General features: G+C 30.2%; 2 protein-coding genes across 2 annotated transcripts; both read left to right on the plus strand.

Annotated features, from left to right (window-relative positions):
* Positions 1-11,873: 11,873 nt before the first annotated feature.
* Positions 11,874-15,637, plus strand: LOC137811188 (uncharacterized). Its single transcript, XM_068612826.1, has 2 exons — positions 11,874-12,645; positions 14,128-15,637. The coding sequence occupies exons 1-2, from the start codon at positions 12,302-12,304 to the stop codon at positions 15,392-15,394; spliced, it is 1,611 nt and encodes a 536-aa protein (XP_068468927.1). The 5' UTR covers positions 11,874-12,301; the 3' UTR covers positions 15,395-15,637.
* A 1,064-nt stretch (positions 15,638-16,701) lies between these two features.
* Positions 16,702-21,113, plus strand: LOC137811189 (uncharacterized). The gene is made up of 4 exons (XM_068612827.1): positions 16,702-17,145; positions 17,223-17,326; positions 17,426-17,510; positions 20,671-21,113. Exons 1-4 carry the CDS (start codon positions 16,951-16,953, stop codon positions 20,758-20,760), a joined length of 474 nt encoding a protein of 157 aa, XP_068468928.1. The 5' UTR covers positions 16,702-16,950; the 3' UTR covers positions 20,761-21,113.
* Positions 21,114-23,468: the final 2,355 nt, after the last annotated feature.

The raw sequence follows: 23,468 nt of genomic DNA on the forward strand, positions 1-23,468 counted from the left end.
GAAGTTTGGTATAGATGAAAGTGAGGAAAAGAAGAGGTAAGAAAATGAAAATGAATGAGTATGAACACTTTGGAATAGATGAAACAAAGGAAAAAGTTATAAGAAAAAGAAGTGGGGTCTACAATATTTTTAATTGTTGTGCTCAATTATAAACAAAAAGCTATCATTTTAGATTCCACCATTACATCTTTCAATATCATTATTTATTTTTCTTTTTTAATTTAGCTTATCATAATATTAATTAATTAATTATACTTTTGCTCTTTTTTAATTAGTTTGTATATGTAAAAATAAAAATGATAAAATAATACTTTATTAGAATTAATAAAATATATTCTAACTTTTTCTGAAAAAAAAACTACTGGACATTTGTCATAAAATAAAAAATATTTCATAAAATTTTAAAAATTCAGAATAAAAATAAACTTATTAAAATGTATCTGCATGGCAGTTACGAGAAAATTTTAAAATTAACATAACAAATCTATATAAATTAAAATAAGAGCTCGTAATAACATTTTCTTTCATGGGAGATTATCTAACTAACTTTTAGTCTCTTTCTTAATTCTTTTATCACGTTTTCATTTTTATGTTAATATTAATATTAATCTATATTTATACGGAGAATTTTTTACTGTTCTAAATTGTTTTCCTATTTTATCTTTGCTTAATATTTTGTTTTATTAATTTATTTTAATTATTTGAAAATTTTATAATTTTAGAAGTTAATAAAGTAGTTTTTTTTAATTTTAAAAATTTGTTTTATTTGTTATCACTTAAGTGACAGAAAAGTGAAGAGATTAGTAGGTTAATTTATTTTTTTGTCACATATCTGGTAGGAGAGTAGAGAGATTGGTTAATTTTTTGTTTTAATTTGATATTTTATATAAGCAATTTTAAATATTTTATTTTATTTGTTTGGCAGGAAAGTGGAGAGATTAGTAGTTAATTTTATTTTATTTGTGGTCACATAACTGGTAGGAGAATTAAGAAATTGATTCTCCTCTTTAAAACAGTTATAAGAAGAAGTTTTGAATGTAGAACAGTTTTTTAATTTTTTCTCTCATTTTATCTCTCTCATTCCTCATATCTCTTAAAACTCAATAACATATCTCTCATACATACAAATACACATGAATTTATATATATATATATAATAGTATAAATAAAAACTAAAAATATCCCGCTATTATAGATAATAAATTTATATTTAATGAAAATATTGATAAAATAATAGTATTTACAGTATTATTATAAATATAAGTAATAATAAATTTAATATTAAAAATAGTAATAGATTTTACAATTAAGTAATCTTAAAAAAATATTTTTACAATATTTTTCTCTCATAAATAAATTATATTTTAGTTTTTTCAACTAACGAAACTTCTATTTCTACTCTTTTTTTTTACATTTCTCTTAATTTCTCATCAAAAAAATAATATTCATTTCTACTTTATTTTTCTTCATTTTATTTTTTCATTTTTTCCCTTATTTATTTTTTCTTTACCAAAGAAAGTTGAAATAACTATTATTTCTCATTTTTTTAACTCATTTTCCTCCATTTTAAAATTTAATATTTATTCATATATATATATATATATATAAAATATGTAACGCATATGTGTATAACAAAATAATATAATTTCGAAATTTCTTCATTAATTTAATTTTCTCATATGATTACAAAAGTGGTCATTGAACAACACAAAAATAAAAGATTAAACATTGCACAAATTCAAGCACGGCTTATTTATATTTTTAATTTCTTAAATTTGATTTAAATTTATTTTTTATTTCTCAAAAAAAAAAAAAAAAAGAGACTGGCAATCAATTGGCTTTTAAACCTAAAATTTAAAATAATTAAATTATTCTCTCTTTTTTCAAATTTTAATAACTAAAGTAAAAGTGTAATTGAGTATTTATCTACTTAGCTATATATTTCGATAGAGGTTTTATGTCTTAGCATAACAACAAAAATAAATGCATTCGTGAACTTGGGTCAAACCTTTATCAATGTGAATAAGATAGTAACTACTAATAAATAGATTCCTTTTTCATACTTTAACCCTCCAACTTTTCTTTTCTTTTTTTTAAATATCTTGGACACAAATTCATTAGAGCAAATTAGTGTAGCAATGGATGAACCTATCTTTACCCTTGTTTACCTTTATAGTTAGATTGAAGCCAGGTTAAAGTCATGATTGAGGGAGAAGAAGAGAAAGTTCGGGTTGGATGGTGTTTGTTGTTTTTGTTGGAGATTATACATTGACTAGATATTAGGGCATTTCATAGTATATAAGCAGAAACAAATCTCACGTAATTAGTCAGTTTTATATAGTTAAATTATACTTAAAGTCCACATATTAAGTATTTAACTCATTTAAAGTCTATTATAGTGAGAGTTTGTTGGGCTTATCCTACTATCGGATCACCCATAAATATATAGTATCACACACAACTTGTCACTCTCTTCGTGTGAGGGGTGTGTATGTTGGAGATCTCACATTGAATAGAGATTGAAACATTTTATAGTATATAAGTAGGAGCAAACCTAACTTTATAGGTTGACAATTTTATAAGGTTAAGTTAAACTTAAAGTTCACTCCTTAATATCAAGATTGCAGTGTCTCAAGATTCCATTCATTTATGTCTTAAGAAAGTTATCAATATAAAATATTTATAAATTATTTTAATAAAGTGTACAATTAAATTTATAAAACAAATTCACTAAGTAAAAACTAAGTGGATAGATGTAAAATTAGAATTTACCATTCTGGCTAGTTTCTTTTTATTTATTATGACTTGGAAATACTAAAGGGAAAGACATATTTTGAATTTAAAAATGATGATTTGTGGTTTAAAATATTTTTTGATTCAACCTTATAAAATTAACTTATAATATAAGGTTTAGATCTGTCAATTCATGTGTGTAACTATATATTTATGGGTGATCTGATAGTAGGTGGCATAATAAACTCAACAAACTTTTTCTAGGTTAGACTCTAAATGACTCTTATATTCTATCAAGAAGTGGATTTAAGTCTAACACAATCTTATTAAATTAGTTTTAAGGTGAAGTTTGCATTTAGGGATGAGAATGCACGACGGGTTATGTGGGCCAATCATTGGTCCTCTACTAAAGTGTGGTGTGGACTCACTAATCTAGTCTGCTTAGGCCCGCTCCGGATAACCCGTAGCCTGCCCGGGCCAATTGCGGGGCAAGACGGGTTGGCCCGCTGGCCCGCATAACTAAAAAAATATTTATTTTATTTTTCTACAAAAAATAATATCTCACTCACATTATTATTACATTGTGACATTTATTTTATTTTATTTTAAAATAATTAAATTTAATGTACCAAAAGTATATGTTTTATTTTAATCATCTAAAGAAGTTAAAATAAAAAATAAGAGTGAATTTAGTTTTAAGTAAAGTTTTACATTTAAAATTTGTTAATAAAAAATAATATAAAGAAGAAATTTCATTAAAATATTTTGTAGCAAAACTTTGATAAAATACTCTCGTACAATTACATACATATAGAAAAAAAATATATGCAAAACAAAACTTTAATTATTTTTAATCAAGTCTTCTAACCACGCTCATACTTGAATCCCTTTATATTTTTTTTATCTTAATTGAATAATTAAAACAAAGATAAAATATTATTTTTTCAGCAGTAGAATTTCTTCTTACAATTAAATTTTAATTTTAAAAAAATATTTTCCTTAGTAAATAAGCTCAATTGTTAACATGAGAGTTTTTATAAAAAAAAATAATAATACACACAATTGTTGAACTTTTATTAGAAATATCGTGCAACTAACCAAATATAGAAAATAATTTAACGTTGAAAAGATGATGATACCGATTTTTATGCATGAATGATATTGTTGTGTTTTCTATGTATTTATTTATACTTAACCTCAAATTTATACATGAAAATATCAATAATCTCATTCTAAAAATAGTTACTAGTGATAAAGCAAGTCTTAAATAAATTTCAATAATACTAAAATAGCTAATGTATATCATCTAAAATTATCATCATTTTTCTTGTTTGAGGGGAAAAACTAACACCTTTATACCATTATTTAATAAAGACACGTAATATTAACTTATTTATTGTTGTGTTTCTACACTCTAGGTAAGAGAGTAATTGATAATACTACCACAATTTTGAATTTACCGATATCTGGAACCTCTCTTCTAATATGAACAGGAACCTCTCTTCTAATACGAACTCCTAATACGAACTCCTACTATGAAGATGGAAAATATCAGCAATATATAATACTACAAGAAAATTATTGAATAAAAACCAATTTTAAAAATAAAAAATAATTAGTTGTTATATTTACTAAATTAGATATTATTTTAAAAATTAAAAAAAAAATTAAATTAATTTTTATTATTCATAAATAGTTTATAAATTGGTATCTAGTTAGCTATCGAGTAAAAAAGAGTAAAAAATGGGAGTGACAAAAACTTGGGAGGAGAAGGAAAGGGAGAAAAGTAAAGGGTGAGAATAACTTTAAAAGGGAAAGGGAAAAGGGTCGTCGGAGGTAGTTTGGTTTTCTTTTTAACTAATGGTGGGAGTGATAATAGAGAAAAAAAAAAAGAGGTGAGAATAGCATGGATGCTGCTGTTTTCATGTTGTGGATTGACACCAATTAAAAAAACAACAGTTAATTTATTAATAGTATATTGTAATAATGTACTGCCAACTTTGTGGTTTAAATAAATCAACATTGAAGTATAGAAATGGATATTACTATATACTACACAAATTACTACTTTCCTTATTGTTTACACATAAATTTTATTTGTTCATTTTTTTTTCTAAAACAATTTGTTTTTCTAAAATAATTTTATTTAATAATTTGTTTTTCTAAAATATCACAACTTTAATTCATAAGTGACATTTGATTATATTGTGATAATATGTATTTTTTTTTTACTAGAATGGTGTTTTAAGAATAATATCGAAATATACTAGTCAAATTTCACGTAAATAATCGACTTTATTATTTTGTTTGAAGTTAACTTTTTTATGCTTATAAATGATAATGGAGGTAGTAAATAAAGAAGAGTAACTTTATATATATATATATATATATATATATATATATAATTGAATCCACACTTTAAACTCTATTTCACCTTATTCTGAAACCTACTTTAAAAATTGAATCTACACTTTAAAAGTATTAAACAACAACTTAAAAAGTTTATTTCTCACTTTTAAAATATTAAACCATAATTTACCATATTAACCCTAATTTAAACTATAAATCCCCATTAAAAAAATTAAATCAAACTTTATAATTTTAATTCTTCCTTCAAACTATTGAGACCTACTTTAAAATATACATTCCGAAGTTTAACATATCATTTTTTAATTTAAATTATAATTTTTAAGTTTAAAATATGAACCTGTTTCGCAATAAACTATTGCAACAAACTATATTTGGTTCTTAATCAACCAGTCAAATTTAATTAAGTTGACTATTATGAAACACACTTTGAGTATTCTCTGAACTCGTAGTCACTCCTGACTAACTCTTTAAATATTCTTGACACAAGACACTCCTGACTTAATTGAGTATTCATTAAGCTCGTATTCACTCACTAGTGCAAAATGTATAAACAAGTGCGGTTTTATGCTCAAACGTTTTCGTAAAAAACGCGGTAGCATTTTTGTAATTAAGTTCATTTACAAGTGCGACTATTAATAAAGTCGCACTTGTAAATCAAGCATTTGGATTTACAAGGGCGACTATTTGTACAGTCGCCCTTGTAAATCAAAATGTTTTGATTTACGAGGGCGGCTATACAAATAGTCGCCCTCGTAAATCAAAAAACTTGATTTACGAATGCGGCTTTACAAATAGCCACCTTCTTAAAATCTTTTTAACCCTAATTCAGAAACACGCCACTTACGGTTTAATACTTTTCTTTCTCTCGTGCTTCGTTTCTCTTATGTGCTTCTTCCATTAACTGTGTTTCCTCTTTTCCTTCTCTATTTTTTGCATTGTCTTTGTGTCATCGGTAAACATTGTCCTCCTCTCTTCTTCTACACCATTGATTTTTGTATGTTTTGCGTTTCTCTTATGTTTTGTCTTATGTCATTACTAAGGTCATGCTTGGAAAGGTTTTTGTTTGTGCCTTCCTCGTCGCTGCCTTGCTTCGTCATATATTTGCGTTTCATTGGAGAATTTTTATTTGCGTTTTTTGGACTTCCATTGGGATGAAATACAAAGATGTATAATATGGATGCACCAAGAGATCAAAAGAAATGCTAAAATAATGACCATGTTCTTCAGAAAAGATCAAAGTTGAAAACTTTGATTAGAAACCCAATCAACAGCGAAAAAGAAAAGAAACTCTAAACGCTTCTCGTAAATGTGATTTATAAATGCGGCTATGTAAATAGCCGCATTTATAAATCGAATTTACGAATGTGGCTATATATATATAGTCACCTTCTTATCTCTTCCATTTACAAATGTGTGCTCATCAAATGTGATTATATAGCCGCCCTTATAAATGTAAAATAGCCACACTCGTTTTGCTTTTTTGCACCAATGACTCTTGAATAATCCCTTAAGTATTATTTCCTCAAGTCATTCTTCACTGACATTGAGTATTCTTTACTCAAGCTACTTATAGTTGACCTTGAGTATTTTTAACACTTAGTCATTCATGAATAACCGAATATTTCTTCAGATCACCTCCACTCTTAGCTGACCTAGTCAAGAAGTATTATTTTATGAAGCCACTCTTGACTAAACAAGTATTCCTTGTCTCTCTAGCCATTCCAACCCTCGATAACATAATAAAGTTAAGATTGAATGATTGTCTAATCATTTGATCTAACTAATGGAGAATATACACATCTTGTAACGAATACAAGATTTGGAATTTCTCTTCTTGTGCAAACTATTTTTGCACTTTAGGGAAGGGTTACATATGTCAAGGAAAACAAAATGTGATGGTTCACTAGACATTTTGGCAATGCTCCTACTCTTGCTCTAGGGTCCTTTTTCTGAAACTCTGGAGAATTTTTTTATCATTTTGACAACATTTTGGCACAATACATCATTTGCTCTTAAGTTATTTTTCTTGATGGTAGGATTTATGTAGTTGATGGAAGAAGATAGTCGTTGAGACATGCACTGAGTAGCTTCAATACTTCTTTCATGTCTTTCGTATAGCTTTAAAATAATTATTGCATTTAATGCACTTCATGCAACTTTAAATGCTTTTATCCTTTAAACAATTTCCTGGATGGCTTACCGTACACACTTCATTTGGTAGCAAAGGCCTTTGGCCTTTTGTACCACCGTTTTGTAAAAGTGTCCATTGTAACAAGTATAGTTGAACCAACATTAGAAAGTAGTTATATATGTCACAAGAGTTGACTAAGAAGACAACTTTAGTGCTTACACCAAGAGTTCTTGGCTTTGATTTCTTGAATGAATCTCTTTGGCCAGAAGTTGATGATATTCTTTGTATATTAGACTATTCATTTAGCTAAATCGTTTGGTGATAATCTATTCTTCTAGCAGATGGATTGATCTATATTTACGATGATTCTTTTTGTCTCATGTTTATCTATATCTATCAGACAAAGTGAAAGTTCTCCACAATGGTCTCTCATATGTTAAACAAAGCATTTATTTTGTTACCAAATATTATTTTTAATGATTGACAAACAAAACATTATGTTTTTATTTTTTTTAAGCACATAATCAAAACTGTAGAGTGTTGAACATTTTTTATCAACATATTTAATGTTTTTACAATATTGTAATTCAAGGTTTATCACTATGACTCGGGATAATTTTAACATGTGATATGTTTGACCTATCAAGAAAAAATGACCTAACAAAAAAAAAAGACATATTTGGCCTATCAAGAAAAAATGGCCCATCAAGAAAAAAGACCTATCTAGCCTACCAAGAAAAAATGACCTATCAAGAAAAAATGTATACAAAAGTAAGCAATGAACATCTCTGAATAGGCACATGAGATGATACTCTCAATGAAGGATAGATAAGTAGAATACTCTTGTTATACTTTCTTTTACCTCAAATCATACCAGTACTTCATTAATGACTGACAAACAAAACTTTTTTTTTTTAATTTTTTAATCACTTAATCAAAACTGTAGAGTATTGAACTCTCTCCCCCCTAAGAAAGAATGACCTATCAAGAAAAAGTGTATGCAAAAGTAAGCAATGAACATCTCGGAACACACACATGATGATACTCTCAATAAAGGATATATAAGTAGAATACTATTGTTATACTTTCTTTACCTCAAATCATACTAGTACTTCATTAATGACTGACAAACAAAACTTTATGTTTTTATTTTTTTAAGCACTTAATCAAAACTGTAGAGTGTTGGACTGTTTTTCTCAACATATTTAATATTTTTACAGGGTTGTAATTCAAGGTTTATCACTATGACTCGGGATAATATTAACATGTGACATGTCTGACCTATCTGATGTATCAAGAAAAAATGACCTATGAAGAAAAAATACATATTTGGCCTACCAAGAAAAAATGTATGCAAAAGTAAGCAATGAACATCTCTAAATAGGCACATGGGATGATACTCTCAATGAAGGATAGATAAGTAGAATACTCTTGTTATACTTTCTTTTAGCTCAAATCATACCAGTACTTCATTAATGTCTAACAAACACAACTTTATGTTTTTATTTTTTAAAGCATTTAATCAAAACTGTAGAGTGTTGAACTTTTTTTTCTCAACATATTTAATGTTTTTATAGTGTTGTAATTCAAAGTTTATCACTATGACTCAGGATAATATTAACATGTGACATGTCTGACCTATGCAAAAATGACCTGTAAAGAAAAAAGACATATTTGGCCTATCAAGAAAAAAAGACCTATCTGGTCTATCAAGAAAAAAATCAAAAGTAAGCAATGAACATCTCTGAATAGACATATGAGATGATACTCTCAATGAAGGATATATAAGTAAAATAGTCTTGTTATACTTTCTTTTACCTCAAATCATAATAGTACTTCATTAATGACTAACAAACAAAACTTTGTTTTTATTTTTTTAAACATTTAATCAAAATTGTTGAGTGTTGAACTTTTTTTCTCAACATATTTAATGTTTTTACAGTGTCATAATTCAAGATTTATCACTATGACTCGGGATAATATTAACATGTGACATGTCAGACCTATCAAGAAAAAATGACCTATCAAGAAAAAAGACATATCTGGGTCTAATAAGAAAAAATGGCTTATCAAGAAAAAGACCTATATGGTCTATCAAGAAAACATGACCTATCAAGAAAAAATGTATGCCAAAGTAAGCAATGAAAATCTATAAATAGGCACATGAGATGATACTCTCAGTGAAAAATAAATTAAGTAGAATACTCTTGTTATACATTCATTTACCTCAAATCATACAAGTACTTCATTAATGACTGACAAACAAAACTTTATGTTTTTATTTTTTTAAGCACTTAATCAAAATTGTAGAGTGTTGAACTTTTTTTCTCAACAAATTTAATGTTTTACAGTGCCGTAATTCAAGGTTTATCACTATGACTTGGAATAATATTAACATATGACATGTCTGACGTATCAAGAAAAAATGACCTATGAAGAAAAAAGACATATCTGGCCTATCATGAAAAAATGACCTATAAAAAAGCATATCTGGTATATTAAGAAAAAATGGCCTATCAAGAAAAATGTATGCAAAAGTTAGCAATGGAAATCTCTGAATAGGAACATGAGATGATACTCTCAATGAATGATAGATAAGTAGAATACTCTTGTAATACTTTTTACCTCAAATCATACGAGTACTTAATTAATGACTGACAAACAAAATTTTTTGTTTTTATTTTTTTTAAGCAGTTAATCAAAACTGTAGAGTGTTGAACTGTTTTTCTCAACATACTATTTTTCTATTTTTCTCAACATATTTAATGTTTTTACAGTGTCATAATTCAAGGTTTATCACTATGACTCGGGATAATATTAACATGTGACATGTCTGACGTATCTCACCTATCAAGAAAAAAAAACATATCTAGCCAATCAAGAAAAAATGTATACAAAAGTAAGCAATGAACATCTTTAAATAGACACATGGGATAATACTCTCAATGAAGGATAAATAAGTAGAATACTCTTATTATACTTTCTTTTACCTCAAATCATACCAGTACTTCATTAATGACTGACAAACACAACTTTATGTTTTTATTTTTTTTTATTTTTTTAAGCACTTAATCAAAACTGTAGAGTATTGAATTTTTTCTCTCAACATATTTAATGTTTTTATAGTGTCGTAAGTCAAGGTTTATCACTAGGACTCAGGATAATATTAATATGTGACATGTCTGACCTATCAAGAATAAATGACCTATCAAGAAAAAAGTGATAACTGACCTATCAAGAAAAAAATGGCCTATCCAAAAAAAAAACCTATCTGGCCTATTAAAAAAAATGTATGAAAAAGTAAGCAATGGACATCTCTAAATAGACACATGGAATGACACTTTCAATGATGGATAAATAAGTAGAATACTCTTCTTATACTCTCTTTTACCTCAAATCATACTAATATTTCATTGTAAAAACTTTCTAATAATTTTTACTTAGATAGGTGAATCTAAATCAATTTATATTTTCCTAAATGGTGTTTTTTTACATTCATACACAAATATAATTAAAATTTTAAAATATATAAAATAAAAGGAAAAAACATAAAATTTTGTATATTGTAATTTTTTTTAACCAAGGCCATATGTTTATATTACATATTTTGACTGACACAAATACCATCAAAGTATTTTTTTCATTAAAAATATCTTTTTAAGTTGAACTATAAATATTATTTAATGTGCTTCCAAATAGTTAATGGAATATCTTTTTACGAGACTCCCTCAAAGCTTTAACCACTCTCACCTAAAAAACATTAAAGATAAAAGTTCACAAAATAAATAAATAAACAAATATTGAATGAATATACACAATTCTACACTTTATTATTTACTTAAAAAATGTTTTTTATACAGTTTTAAAAATAATTATTATAATACAATGAATAAACCCTAACATTACCTACTCACTTCTCACATTGAGTTTTGTAAATGTTACTAACCTCTGAATAAGTCAAAACATTTTACTCACCAGTCAGTGTAATAACTTGACCGTTTAACGATAAACCTCTGTTTTCTCCCTCCAGACGCACGCTCATATCCATCTCTTAAATGTCAGTTTTTTTTTATATTTTATTCATAAAGTACAAACCAGGACAACACGCAACAGTGTAACATTAATTTAGAGTTAATGAATTTACAATTAAATATATATATATAATAATTTTTAACAACTGCATCTTATTTACATTCAAAGGAGTCTCACAGTATATAAAGTTAATTTTAATCAAGAAACAAACAAGACAAGACTGGTGACATTTAACTACTACACTGTTTCTGATATTTTTGCCTGAAAATCATATTATAAATGGCTGCAAGCATCAAGTGAGATTCATTAAACTATGTAACTGGACAGTATCTAAAAAAAACTTGTATTGTAATTTGTCACAGAATCTCTTATGTAAGACACGACAACAATTGTTTTTAATTTGCAACTAAAAAACCTGTTGCTGGATATAAAAATCCAGTAGAAAACATTAGAATGAAATACCCTTTTGGTTTAGACAGCACAGGAGGCAACAGTTTTTCATAATTAAAAGCTGAACTAAGTTGCATTCCAAAAACTTACAGTATATAATAATTGGACTAATAAAATGTTGATATGAGTAGTGAAAGAAAGCTGCATTGTTATAAGTGGCATGATTATTAACTGCAGTATATTATTGGTTGCATGGGACCAAGTGTCCTTCATAAATGAAATTTATATATATGGGAAGGTTTCCCACACACAAAACTGAGCACTGTAGCGACGTTTCCTTCTTCTGTAACGTCTCAGTGTGGTGATATTTTATCAATTCCCTAGAGACAAATGAAAAATAAAGTAAGGTGGGAAATTATAGTAATATATATACTTTCACTAAACAAGGCCGTTTCAGGTCCTAGAAAGTTTCATTAGCCCAGCTGTGCACAGTTGCACACCAAACCAAACCCACCCTTTAGTTAGTCCCTTGTAGTAGTATCACCTTTGTTAAACCACAACACTCTTTCTTCTTTCCCCTCTGCACTTTTTCTCTCGCCATTACTCTCTCTGACACCTGTGCCTTCGTTTTCTGTGTTCAAAGTGATGAAAGAGGTGACGGTTGAAGCTGATGGAGGCCAGGGAGGAGCACAGGGCGTGCAAGAGGGTGGAAAGGGCACCGTTAGGCCAGACATACACAACAGGGCCATGAAAATTTTGAGGGCAAGAGAGCCTTATAATGGGTATGAGGAAGTTGGAGAGAAACCCTCAGGGCTTGAAGTCATGGGATGGTACCTTTACGAGTTTTGCTTCTACTTTGTTCAAACTGTGCTTGTTCCTGTTGTCTTTCCTCTCATAATCAGTCAGCTACAGCGTATCCCCACAGATTCACTTCAGGAATGGGCCAAAAACCACCCCACCAAGCACTGCTCACAAAAGGAAATTCATCTGTGAGTCTTCTTTTTCATTCTCATTCTCTTGTTCATTCTTTGGAACATTTCAACTCTTTCCTTCTTCCATTGTAAATTTCAATAGCTATAGTACTGCTAAATGCCGTTTTTTTAAGAAAAAAACTGGTAACTGTTTGTTTCTCCTTCTGTGGTCTCGATCTACTATAGTTTGTGTTTTGGGTGTTCCGTTAGTATTTTTTTTTTTTTGAAAAGTTGTTGCAGTGGCCATGGATGGTACATGAGAGTTATTTCTGTAGAAGAAAAGAAAAAAAAAGACTAATTTTGTGATTTAAAAAACTAGGCAATGTGACAAACTGGGCATAGGGTTCTGTTATGTTTATTTTTTTTTAAAAATGATTTTGAGCCGTTTGGTTCCACTATAGCTCACCATCATGAAAAGTCGTGTCCTTTGTGGCTTTCTTACAATTCTACTTTACTCTTACTCTACTCAAGAGTTAAGATTCCTTTTTCAAAGCACTTCATTACCCATCGGACATGAAACTTATTTATTAACTATGTTGGCATGTCGACCTTTGGTGTACAACAAAAAACAACCTAAAGCCATGCCCTTGTATTTTTGGCCAAAACAAGAGAGAGTAAAAATCTATGCTTTCCTCCTAGGGAGTATCAAAATGTTTGTCGGACTATCCCAAAAGTCTTCAGTCACCTTTTTAAACTTTTAAACTTTTTTAAGGTATCCATGCCATTATCCACAACGGTAAAATTACTCACCTCACTCAACTATATTTTATTAACTTTTTTAACACTATTAACATTAATCACTTGTTTACATTGAAGATCTACACTATTCACTCACGCATACATTCAAGACAAGGTTATTATTATTATTATTATTATATGAGAAAGTGTGTACCTTTAATAATGGGTAAGGCTAAATTTTGCCTTTTGGACCGTTGGGTACAATTTAAAAAAAAAATTAAATTAGTTTATTTTTGGTAAGGATATCCATTTAACTGCAATTAACAGTGCCGACAGCATGAAATTGTTTCTATATCTTATCCATGCATTTGTAATCTTTTTATAACAACAGTGCTTCCACTAAGAAATAGTAGTAACTGATTCTTTTTCAGTCAATGTTCTCAAACCAAAACCCACTACAGGACTAGTACTATGTATACATCAAATAAACTAAGACACTATTTACTATGTAAATAGTTCTCTCAGTATGTATTTGCATGTTCCCAAAGTTCCATTTCACCATGACAGCACTCCCATAAAAAGCAGAAAGATTATGTGTGCATGAACATGGTAATTTGTGCCAACATATTAAGACAACATTTGGACCAATAATTATGCTAAAAGAGTAATTTATGGTGCAAGGTAATGCTTCTAGCTAACATAGTTCATGCAGTAATGGTGCAAGGTATTACTGTTCATCCCATTACAAATTAGTATGTATAATAACTATAACCTGATTTTAACTAGAACATCTGACAAAAGTGCAATATGGTGGATTTGCAGGTATAGCAAACTCACAAATCACACCATAAGAACAGGTGGTGGATCAAATTTCTCCTCTTTGGAGTGGACATCAATTGCTTGGGCCACAGGTCTAGCTTTGGCTGCTCCAATTCTGGGGTTCGTTTCCTTCCATCTTGATGGCCACTTCCCAAAGCTCATCACAGCAGCAGCCACAGGCATCGGAGTATTCTTCTGCCTCCCTGCAGGCTTCTTCAAAGTCACAGCCATCTTCGTTCCCTACATTGCTGGCATTGTTGCAGCCAGCACAGTCGCCACTGCTGCTCACACCCACCACCTTGGCCTCATGATCCGCTGCTTCACAGGACCAACCCTCAAGAGAAGCCAATTCTCCATCAGACAAGCAGTCTCCAGCAGACTCTCCCTCCACGCCACGGCGGCTGGATGCCTTGGAGCCGCCATAATCTCCTCCTTCACATACCATATGCTTCGGGAACTCAATGACAATGAGCGTGATGTCATGAGTCTCTGGGTTGTTTCAATCTTCAGTGGCCTGATATGGCTTGTGGGGGTGTTGCACATTGTCACATCCATCAGCAGAACCACTGATTCCATCTCTTTCTCCTCAAGACTCCACCCCTTTTCCATCTTCAAGTACCCTCATGCAATTGGAGGCCTTGCTGGGGTTTTCCTCTCCTCGTTCACCACCATGTCGATTTTCACTGGGGGAGTGATCTTCATAGTGGGACAACTCTGCATCAAGCCCCTGCACTTACTCTATTTCTGGCTAACTTACTTCCTCTTCCCTCTTGTTTCTCTGTCGTTATTACAACCCTTGATGCACGTGATCAAGATGAATTCTGTGAAAATGCAAATAGTGGGGTTCCTTTTGTCTCTCTTGTCATCTGGCTTTGGATTCTACTACGGCCACAGCCACTGGAAATGGGGTCACTTGGTGTTATTTGGTGCAGTTCAAAGCACAGCAACAGGGATTCTGTATGCTTTTGGGAGGCTCTTGGTGTTGGACTGTGCCCCCTCAGGGAAAGAAGGTGCATTCTCGATCTGGTACGCTTGGATGAGAGCTGCAGGGTTGTGCGTGGGGTTCACGGTGGGGTCGGTGGCGCCGGGGCGAATCAGGACTTCATTTGGAGCTGCGTTTTGCACTGCCATAGCTGGAATTGTGGTGCTGCTATTCGGGAACATCAGTGATGTGGGAGGTGCTGTTGCTGCGGGGCATGTCAGAGATGAATGTGAGAGAAGTTCGTCGGGTGTGGCTGGCTTGGATTCTAAAGAATCAGCACGCGTTTGAATAACAGAAAGTGATGAAGAAGAATATTGTTGTCTTTGTGCGTTATATGATGATTCTTTGCAAATGATGTTAATGCATGCAAGAGTATAAGGCTTTTTATTTTATGATTGATTTTAGATGTATTCTGGTAGTTAATTGTTGTTGTTGTGCATGCATGATGTTTGGTCTCTCTGTTCAGGATTTGGGTGCTGATGATGACATGTGTAACTGTGTTATACTATTTTCTCATATTTGTCTCTCTTATACATCATTTCTCCCTAAAACTCTTCTAACTAATTAACTGCTTTTTATCCCTTATTCTACTTATAATTTCCAATTTTTAAAACTTTTTTTTTTTTATATCTCAAATATATGCTTTTAATTAATTCTTTAAATTATTTCTGTAGTTTCTATTGCAATTGCCATAAACTATTATTTCCAGACGATGATCCTATTTAAATATATCCAACGTTTTGATGTATTAACTGAAAATTATTGAGACCTACGAAATAACGTGCATCTCTTTAAACATTAAAATGTGAAAAAAAGTTTTTGTTTTGTATTTTTCAAAAAATATAACAAAAAAAAACTTGTTTAACACGATTTTTTTTATTGTGCTAACAGATAGTTCAGAACACAGTGTAAAGTTTCTTTTATATTCTTTTAAAATTTTTAACAAAGCGGAAACTTAAGAAATTGTTTTTTTAAACCCTAAACCTTAAATTCTTATATTATTTGAAAAAATCATAGAAGATTTTTTTGTATTAAAGTTTTCTTTTTTTTTTTCAGAAGAAGAATCATACGACAAAAAAAGTTCCATTGAGTTAATTTTTTCGTAAAAAAATTTAATAGGGGATTTTTTTTTTCGTTTCTTAATTTTAATAATGAAAGTATGCTTCTTTGAGAGTTTTTTAACCTAAATATATCAAAAGAATATGGTTTCTTTTCACTTCGATTGGGACTTTAATAGTAATTTGGGGGTACGAATAAAAGACTATACCTTCTTAGTGTACACAGTGGCGAGCTACGCAGCCCAAAATATTGAGCTCCGCTGCTAACTAGAAACAATGGGCAAATTCTTTCTGCACCTTCATCGTTTCTTCTGGCACCCTCATATTTTTGGAAATACCAAAATTGTCCATTCTGAATTTTACAATTTAGAATCCAAATTTTGTATTGAGTTTTATAATTTGAAATACAAAATTTGCATCCAAATTATACAATTTGAACTATTTCTATTTTGGATTGTACAATTCAAAATAAAAAAAAAATTGTATTTCAGATTTTAGAATACAAATTTCTCACTTAGACGATGAAGGTAAAAAGACTATTGCGACAGTGACGTGGATGTGAGAGATGTTATGACGTTGAAGGTGGGGGTGCAGGAAGAAATCGTGGAAACAATAAAGCCCAAATTAGCCAGATCTTTACCTCAAAATTAAACAAAAAATAGAATTAAGAAAAAAAAAACGCAATCCCCAAAATCGAAGGGAAGAAAAAACCCTTGAGCAATCGCAGGTTTGAAGGTTTGGGTTGGATTGTGCAGAGTGCAAAAACTGGAAATCAGTGAAGTCGCCATGCTTCGTTGTTTGACGAAACTTCGTTGTCTCGCCGTTCAATCACGCCAAATTCTACCACCGCCCTCTTCTCGCCGTCTCCTCCATCATTTGCCGTCGCAACCGCTTCACTCTGCTTCCACTTTCCGTACTTCTTCTCCTCCGTCCTTTGTTTTCTCTTCATGGCCTCTCCACGTATCCCATCCTTGCCCTTCCGTAAGTCTTCGATGTAATTATTTAGAGTTTGTCATTCCGATCGTGATTGTGATAGCAGTTTAATTTGCTGTGCATAGTTGGTTCAAGTGCGCCACGTGTCGTCCAGGGAACGAAAACTCAGAAGAAAACCGATGACTCCTACCATTTCCAAGGTTAAGAAAACCAAAATGAAATCTTATTCGTAAGTTTCATCTTCGTTACTCGCATAGTTTGTGTGAATTTTTCTTTTTTTTTTTCTTTTGTTTGTGATGAGTAAGTGATTTTAATATGGTGGGAGCAGGTCTTTAAAATTAAGATTCAGAGAAATGAGTGATGGGAACTTCAGGCGCTGGAAGGAAGGCAAGCGTCACAATGCTCATCTTAAGGTTCAGTTTTTTTCTTTCTGGATTTAATAAGGTTTTATGATATGTGATGATATAACCCAATTTAGATAAACTTCTCAGTAAGTGTTTATAGGGGGCGAAATAAAAAAAATGTAAAATGAATTAAACTTCTTTTATAAGTTATAACTAACTTATCACTTCACTTCAACTTTTACGGAAGCTCTCTGATCTATATTCTCCAAAAGCTGTGGTGCATAAGGTATTATGGAGGAGTTTAATTCCTTTTCCTTTTTATTTTCTTTCCCTGTAAGTTTTTGCAGATAAATTTATCCAAACAGGCCCTTTGTGATTATATGTTGGAATGTGAGTTTCTTGTTGGTGGTTTTGTCTAGAATCCTTGATAATTTCTGTTGTTCCAGGGTAAATAGCCAGATAAATCATGTCATGTCATACTCATTCCTAAAATTCCTTTCTCAACATTTCATGAGGTGCAAATAAATCACCACGTTTATCTTGACTAAGTTATTGACTTGTTCTTATTCACAGTGGACTGTTGCTGTCCTTCCTAAGCAAGATTCCTATAGCATTTCTAGTACGTTACATGCGGAAGTAATTAAATAAATTGGTCGAACACTTAATTGGAAACAGTGGCAAGTTTCTTTCAGAGAGAAATTGCTTTTGAAAATGAAATCATAATTGCTGTTTCTAACTTAGTAGCAAGATTGTGATTTGGATTTCTTCATTTGCCGAAAATAGAGCAACATGTGTTTCCTTAGGGTGTATAGTTGTGAAAATTAGGGTGATGAGGCAAGGCAATACTTATGGTATGCTTGTAGATAATGGTATTAACAAGATTTGAAAAAAGAAACAAATTTCAGAATCTGGTGCCATTGGGATGGATGCACCAATCTAGCATGAATACTGGTTTATTGAAGATAAAAATAATTGTGAAGTTTTCCTTGTTTTGGGTTTTTGCTGTGATGGATGTTGTGGTGGTGTCATACAATGCATAACATGTTTCCAATTATGTCATCGTAGCTGTTGGGGCAGTTGGCACCCAGCTTTAGGATGACCATTCCCGTGATATGGTTACTTGACAATTGACATGAATACTTACATGTTTATGTTTCATTGCCTCATTGGTATACTTCTACAGTAGTATCTGTTGACTCCTTTATTAGCTGTCTACTGTGAAAATAACATTGTAAGATGGTATGGTATGATATAGAGTACAAAACACGAACTTAGTACATACATACATCTGTTTATAAATGTATTTGTGAGCAAGTTTCCTAGTGGGAACATCCTGTATTGTATGTTTGAAACTTTAAATTAGTATGCTGTATTAAGAAAAAAAATTATAATCACAATGTCACAGAGAAAGCATTTTGCAGAAAAGTTGTTTTCATATAAAATTCGGCAAAGCGTACGTCTATGAAGCCTATCTCAATAACATTCATAACATGATTAGTTACAACAACAAAAACTAGGGGTGGCAAAGCGGGCCAGCCCGCCCCGCATTGGCCCGCCCCGCGCTTGGCCCGCAAAAATGCGGGTTGGGTTGGCCCGCCCTTCAAAGTTATTGCGGGCTAGAATTCTCAACCCGCCCCGCATAAGAGCTGGCCCGCGGGTTTGCAGGCCAGCCCGCGTTCTTTTTTATTTTTTTTTAAATTAAATATTTTTATTTTTTTTTACATTTTGTTCTTAAAACATTGTCAAATTAAACCTATATATTTGCTACTATCAAACCTAAATTCTTTTTCTTCCTTTTCAAACATAATCAAACATCAAAACATTAAGATAAATATCAAATATCACTATTCTTCCACTTCCAAAACATTAAAAATACCTAATTCCAAAACATTAAACATAAACATTAATTCTAAAACATTAAACATAAACATTATTGACGCGATTGTGTTGTGTTTCTTTCTTTAAAATTTTGTGAAAACCTAATTGCGTTGCCTTACTGCTGCTAAGTGCCAATTTTTTTTTTTCTTGCGGGTTAGCGGGCCAGCCCGCCCCGTCCCGCTGCTGGCCCGCAAACCGTGCGGGTTGCGGGCTAATGCGGGGCGGGCTAATGTGGGTTAGCGGGTTGAAAAGGTCAGTCTGCCTCTGGTTTTTTACCAGCGGGCCGCCCCGCACGGCCCGCCCCGCTTTGCCATCCCTAACAAAAACTAGTTGTCCCAAGTCTTAACATTATTAGTTATTAGACTAAAATTAGGTGGGTAAAAAATTTGAGTCATTGGGGGCAATACATAGATTTAAAATATTTAATTTTTATATTTATTAAAAACGAAGCTGTATAAATATTAGAGATAATAAACAATGTTTACATATGTGATTTTGTGGTTTTAAACTGATTTGCACATTTTCAAAACAATGTGATAGAAGTCAACTTGATTACTATATTCATACAAACTGTAGAAGTTTAAGATCATATGTACATAAGAACTGATGAGGTTAAATCTTAGGAGTCAAAAGGAGTATTTGTTATTTGCTCACTTGTATACATCACCTCGTTTATGTCCATTGAGCAATATATAACTATAAATTTTTATATTTACTTAAATTTTTTATTGAACCTGTTTAGTGGTAGCCCCTTCAATTCTTTTTTGCATGGTTGATGTAAATTATATACTATGTACAAAAAATAATATTTTCTTGAGAATAAGATTACAGAACAATTTGTTTGAATTTTGCCCAATTTGTTTGTGATTCTGGTTGGTTTAGACTTTCGATCAAAGAATGTATGTGTGTAAGATAAAAGTGGAAAAATGGGTTAAGTTACTTTCTTCCTCATTTATCAATAAATGTCTATGGGCAATTCAGAATTCACTGCACAAGCAATTCAAAAGGCACAGTTGTGACAACAAAAATACTTGTATCGTATGTATGTCTGAAATGCTGAATTTGTACTTAGTTGGGGCTAGTTTGGCTCTAGAGCCAGAATCTCTTATACCAAAGGCCAGTTTATATCAATGTTATAAACTGAAGGCAAGGGATTGAATTTGAACAAATTTGAGTATTTAAAATGAAATACAAGATCAGCCTGCTTACCTGGAAAACAAAAAAGGGTAGGGCATGGAGGGAGGGACCAAACAGTTAACTACGCTTCTCTTAAATCTGCTCTCTCATTACAGTATTGTATGGATTATATCTCTACTCCTTTAAATTGACGAATTTCTGGTGTCCTCTGCAGTCAAAGAAATCAAAACGTAGATTGAGGAAACCTGGCATTGTCCCTGCGGCTTATGCCAAAGTAATGAAGAAGCTCAATTTTTCTGTTTAGATATTGCAAGTTTTGCTGCTGGTTACAGTATGAAAGAGGACCGGCCAGGTTTTGCATTTTAACTCCAATCATTTGTTGACCTTCAAATTTTAGAAGATGTAAAACGAGCAAATTGCCGAGCAGTTTCTTTTTTCTTTGGAACAGTTAGAATTGATGATATTTCGAGGTCATGCTTATTCAAGGTGGCATGTTTTAGTTGATATTGTGTGCATTATTGTTAACATCCAGTGGCTGATTGATCCTTCCATGTGATACATTGGCTTTGGCTTCAGTTTGATAAAATATCTGACTCCTGGATACATGTTGTAATAACGTTTTAATTACTCATAAAAACATATTAGCGTTTCAATTAACTTTGGTGTTCGCGTATTTCGACTGAAAAAGGCTATTTTTTTTTATATAATCATAAAGCAGAAACAAAATTTACATAATTAGGTTTAATGGACCAATATTTTTTTTCAATAAATAAATAAATAAATTCCAAAGTCAGTCTATTTTTATAGTAAATAATAATGCATTCACTCTTATACAAAGTTAATTTGCGCCTTGTAGCAATGTATAGGAATAATTTGGATATTCATTATGAAGAGATACTTAAGCCAAATTAAATACTATTAAAAGCATTAGATAATGAAACAACTATATTTTTCACTAAGAAATAAAGCTAATCTGATGTACTGCAGGATTTTCCTTCAACCATTATTTTTGGATTTACTATTCCCATCAGATACAAAATCCAAGGACAGTATTAAATGCCACATTTTGCCAATTTCTTGCCATGTAACGACTTACAAAGTGAAGTTATTATATTTTTAAATTATTCCTTTGCTTTTCAAATTTTACTATTTTCTCTGATAAGATTTTTGGTTGCAACTTCCATTTGATGACCCAAGAAAATATGAAGTTTTTAGTACTCATATAGCAATTTTAATCTCAATTTCATGAAAGCCAATAATTAAAAACAGTGAAATTACAAAATCACACTTAAAAAAATAAAACAGGGACATTGCACTGGATAGATATCATTACGAATCATCGTCTTTTGAGTAGACAATACAAAATTCTCTTAACGTGGATTTGTGCTACTCAACAATAATTGGATCTTATGAAGTTACTTTTATATTTAATTCATATAAGTGATAAAATAGATTGATAGTAAAGTCCAAGTCTTGTTTGGATTTATTGGTGTAAGCATTAATGATTGATCTCTTAAAATATCTTTTAAGATTGATGAAGTCACTACAAACCTATATAGAAGAGAGATGAAATTGAATATATAATGTAAAAGTGTTCATTTAATAAATAAAACTATATCTTTTTTTTTTCAAAGTCAAAGAGTTCACATTTCTCTTTTCATTATTCTTCTTTCACTTATATTTTCTTTAGATTAGAGAATGAATTTTAAATAATTCAAAAGAAAAGTGTAAAACTAGATTGTTTAGATTAAAGTAAATAAACATCTATATTATCATTTTTCATTGTCTTTTCCATTTTCATTACTCATCTTCTCAAAATTAAAATATTAAACTCATTGATTATCACAAACAAAATCATAATATCAGTTTTGAATAATTATAGTTTGGATTTTTTTTTCCTTCTTGAAAGTTATTTGGGATTTTTGTGTGTGTATGTTTATCTTAATCAAAGAATAAATTTTGTAGAGCACAAGAAATATTGAGATAAAGAAGTTAATATTGTTCACTTTTACATTTTTTTATGTTAATTAAGTATGATTTTTGTATCTAAAAAAATTTGGCCAATATAAAAGTTATACATAATTTATATTAGTTTTAGCTTTCAATCAAGATAAAAACTAACATGAAGCAATGATATTTGGTAAAGATAAATATAATTAGGTATCAAAATTTCATTTTTTATTATCTTGTGGTGTTATGCTTGAGACTATAAAATCAAACTATCAAATCACTCTTAATTGATGGTAGGGACTTAATTGCAAAATATAAAAAAAAATTAGATATTGAATAAAATATTTTTTTTAATAGAGATTCAATTAAAAATAATCAAATTCATTAAAGAATAAAAACTTAATTATTATTTTTATTTTCCATGTAAAAACATATAAGCAATCACTACACAAAATCAATTAAAAAAATATCAAAAATTTAATACTTAATATAAAAAATAATTAAAAATATTTTTTTTTAGATTTAAAATTTAGTTAAGTGTTTATGTCTTATAAGATGTTAAATTTTATAACATAAAAAAAGAAATAAAGAGTAAAAATATTATCAAAATCTAATTAAATGAAAAAAAATATAAGCATTGTTAGTATTCTTCTAGTTTATGTCTAATTTATTTTTTATAATTTTTAATTTTCCACTTGATTTAGAAAAATATATTCTTTTTCTATCATTCACTCAATTTCTTTCTTCTTTATGTAAGCATATATCCTTCAAGAAGAAATCTTCGTCTTTTGAGTAGACGATACAAAAATCTTTTAGGGTCTGTTTGTTTCCAGCAAAGAAGAACGCAATTTTACTGTGCTAGAGAAAAGCGTGAAAAATAATGTAAAAAGCACGAAAATCTAAACAATATTTGCACTCTAAACTTTCTTCGCTCAACTGCGAAGAAAGTTGAATATATATATATATAATTAATTAGTTTTAATTTACTGTTTTATCCTTTATATTTTAAACAAATTATTATTATTTATATTTAAAATAGAATTATAAATTAAATATAAAAAA

The sequence above is a fragment of the Phaseolus vulgaris genome, chromosome 2 (assembly GCF_000499845.2).
Source record: "Phaseolus vulgaris cultivar G19833 chromosome 2, P. vulgaris v2.0, whole genome shotgun sequence".
NCBI lineage: Eukaryota > Viridiplantae > Streptophyta > Magnoliopsida > Fabales > Fabaceae > Phaseolus > Phaseolus vulgaris.

Bases quoted from the DNA above. Each gene is read 5' to 3' on its own strand.
- LOC137811188 (XM_068612826.1), top strand. From the start codon at position 12,302: ATGAAAGAGGTGACGGTTGAAGCTGATGGAGGCCAGGGAGGAGCACAG. The intron at 12,646-14,127 runs GTGAGTCTTCTT...GTGGATTTGCAG, and splicing joins TCACAAAAGGAAATTCATCT to GTATAGCAAACTCACAAATC.
- LOC137811189 (XM_068612827.1), top strand. From the start codon at position 16,951: ATGCTTCGTTGTTTGACGAAACTTCGTTGTCTCGCCGTTCAATCACGC. The intron at 17,327-17,425 runs GTAAGTTTCATC...TGGTGGGAGCAG, and splicing joins ACCAAAATGAAATCTTATTC to GTCTTTAAAATTAAGATTCA. The intron at 17,511-20,670 runs GTTCAGTTTTTT...TGTCCTCTGCAG, and splicing joins GTCACAATGCTCATCTTAAG to TCAAAGAAATCAAAACGTAG.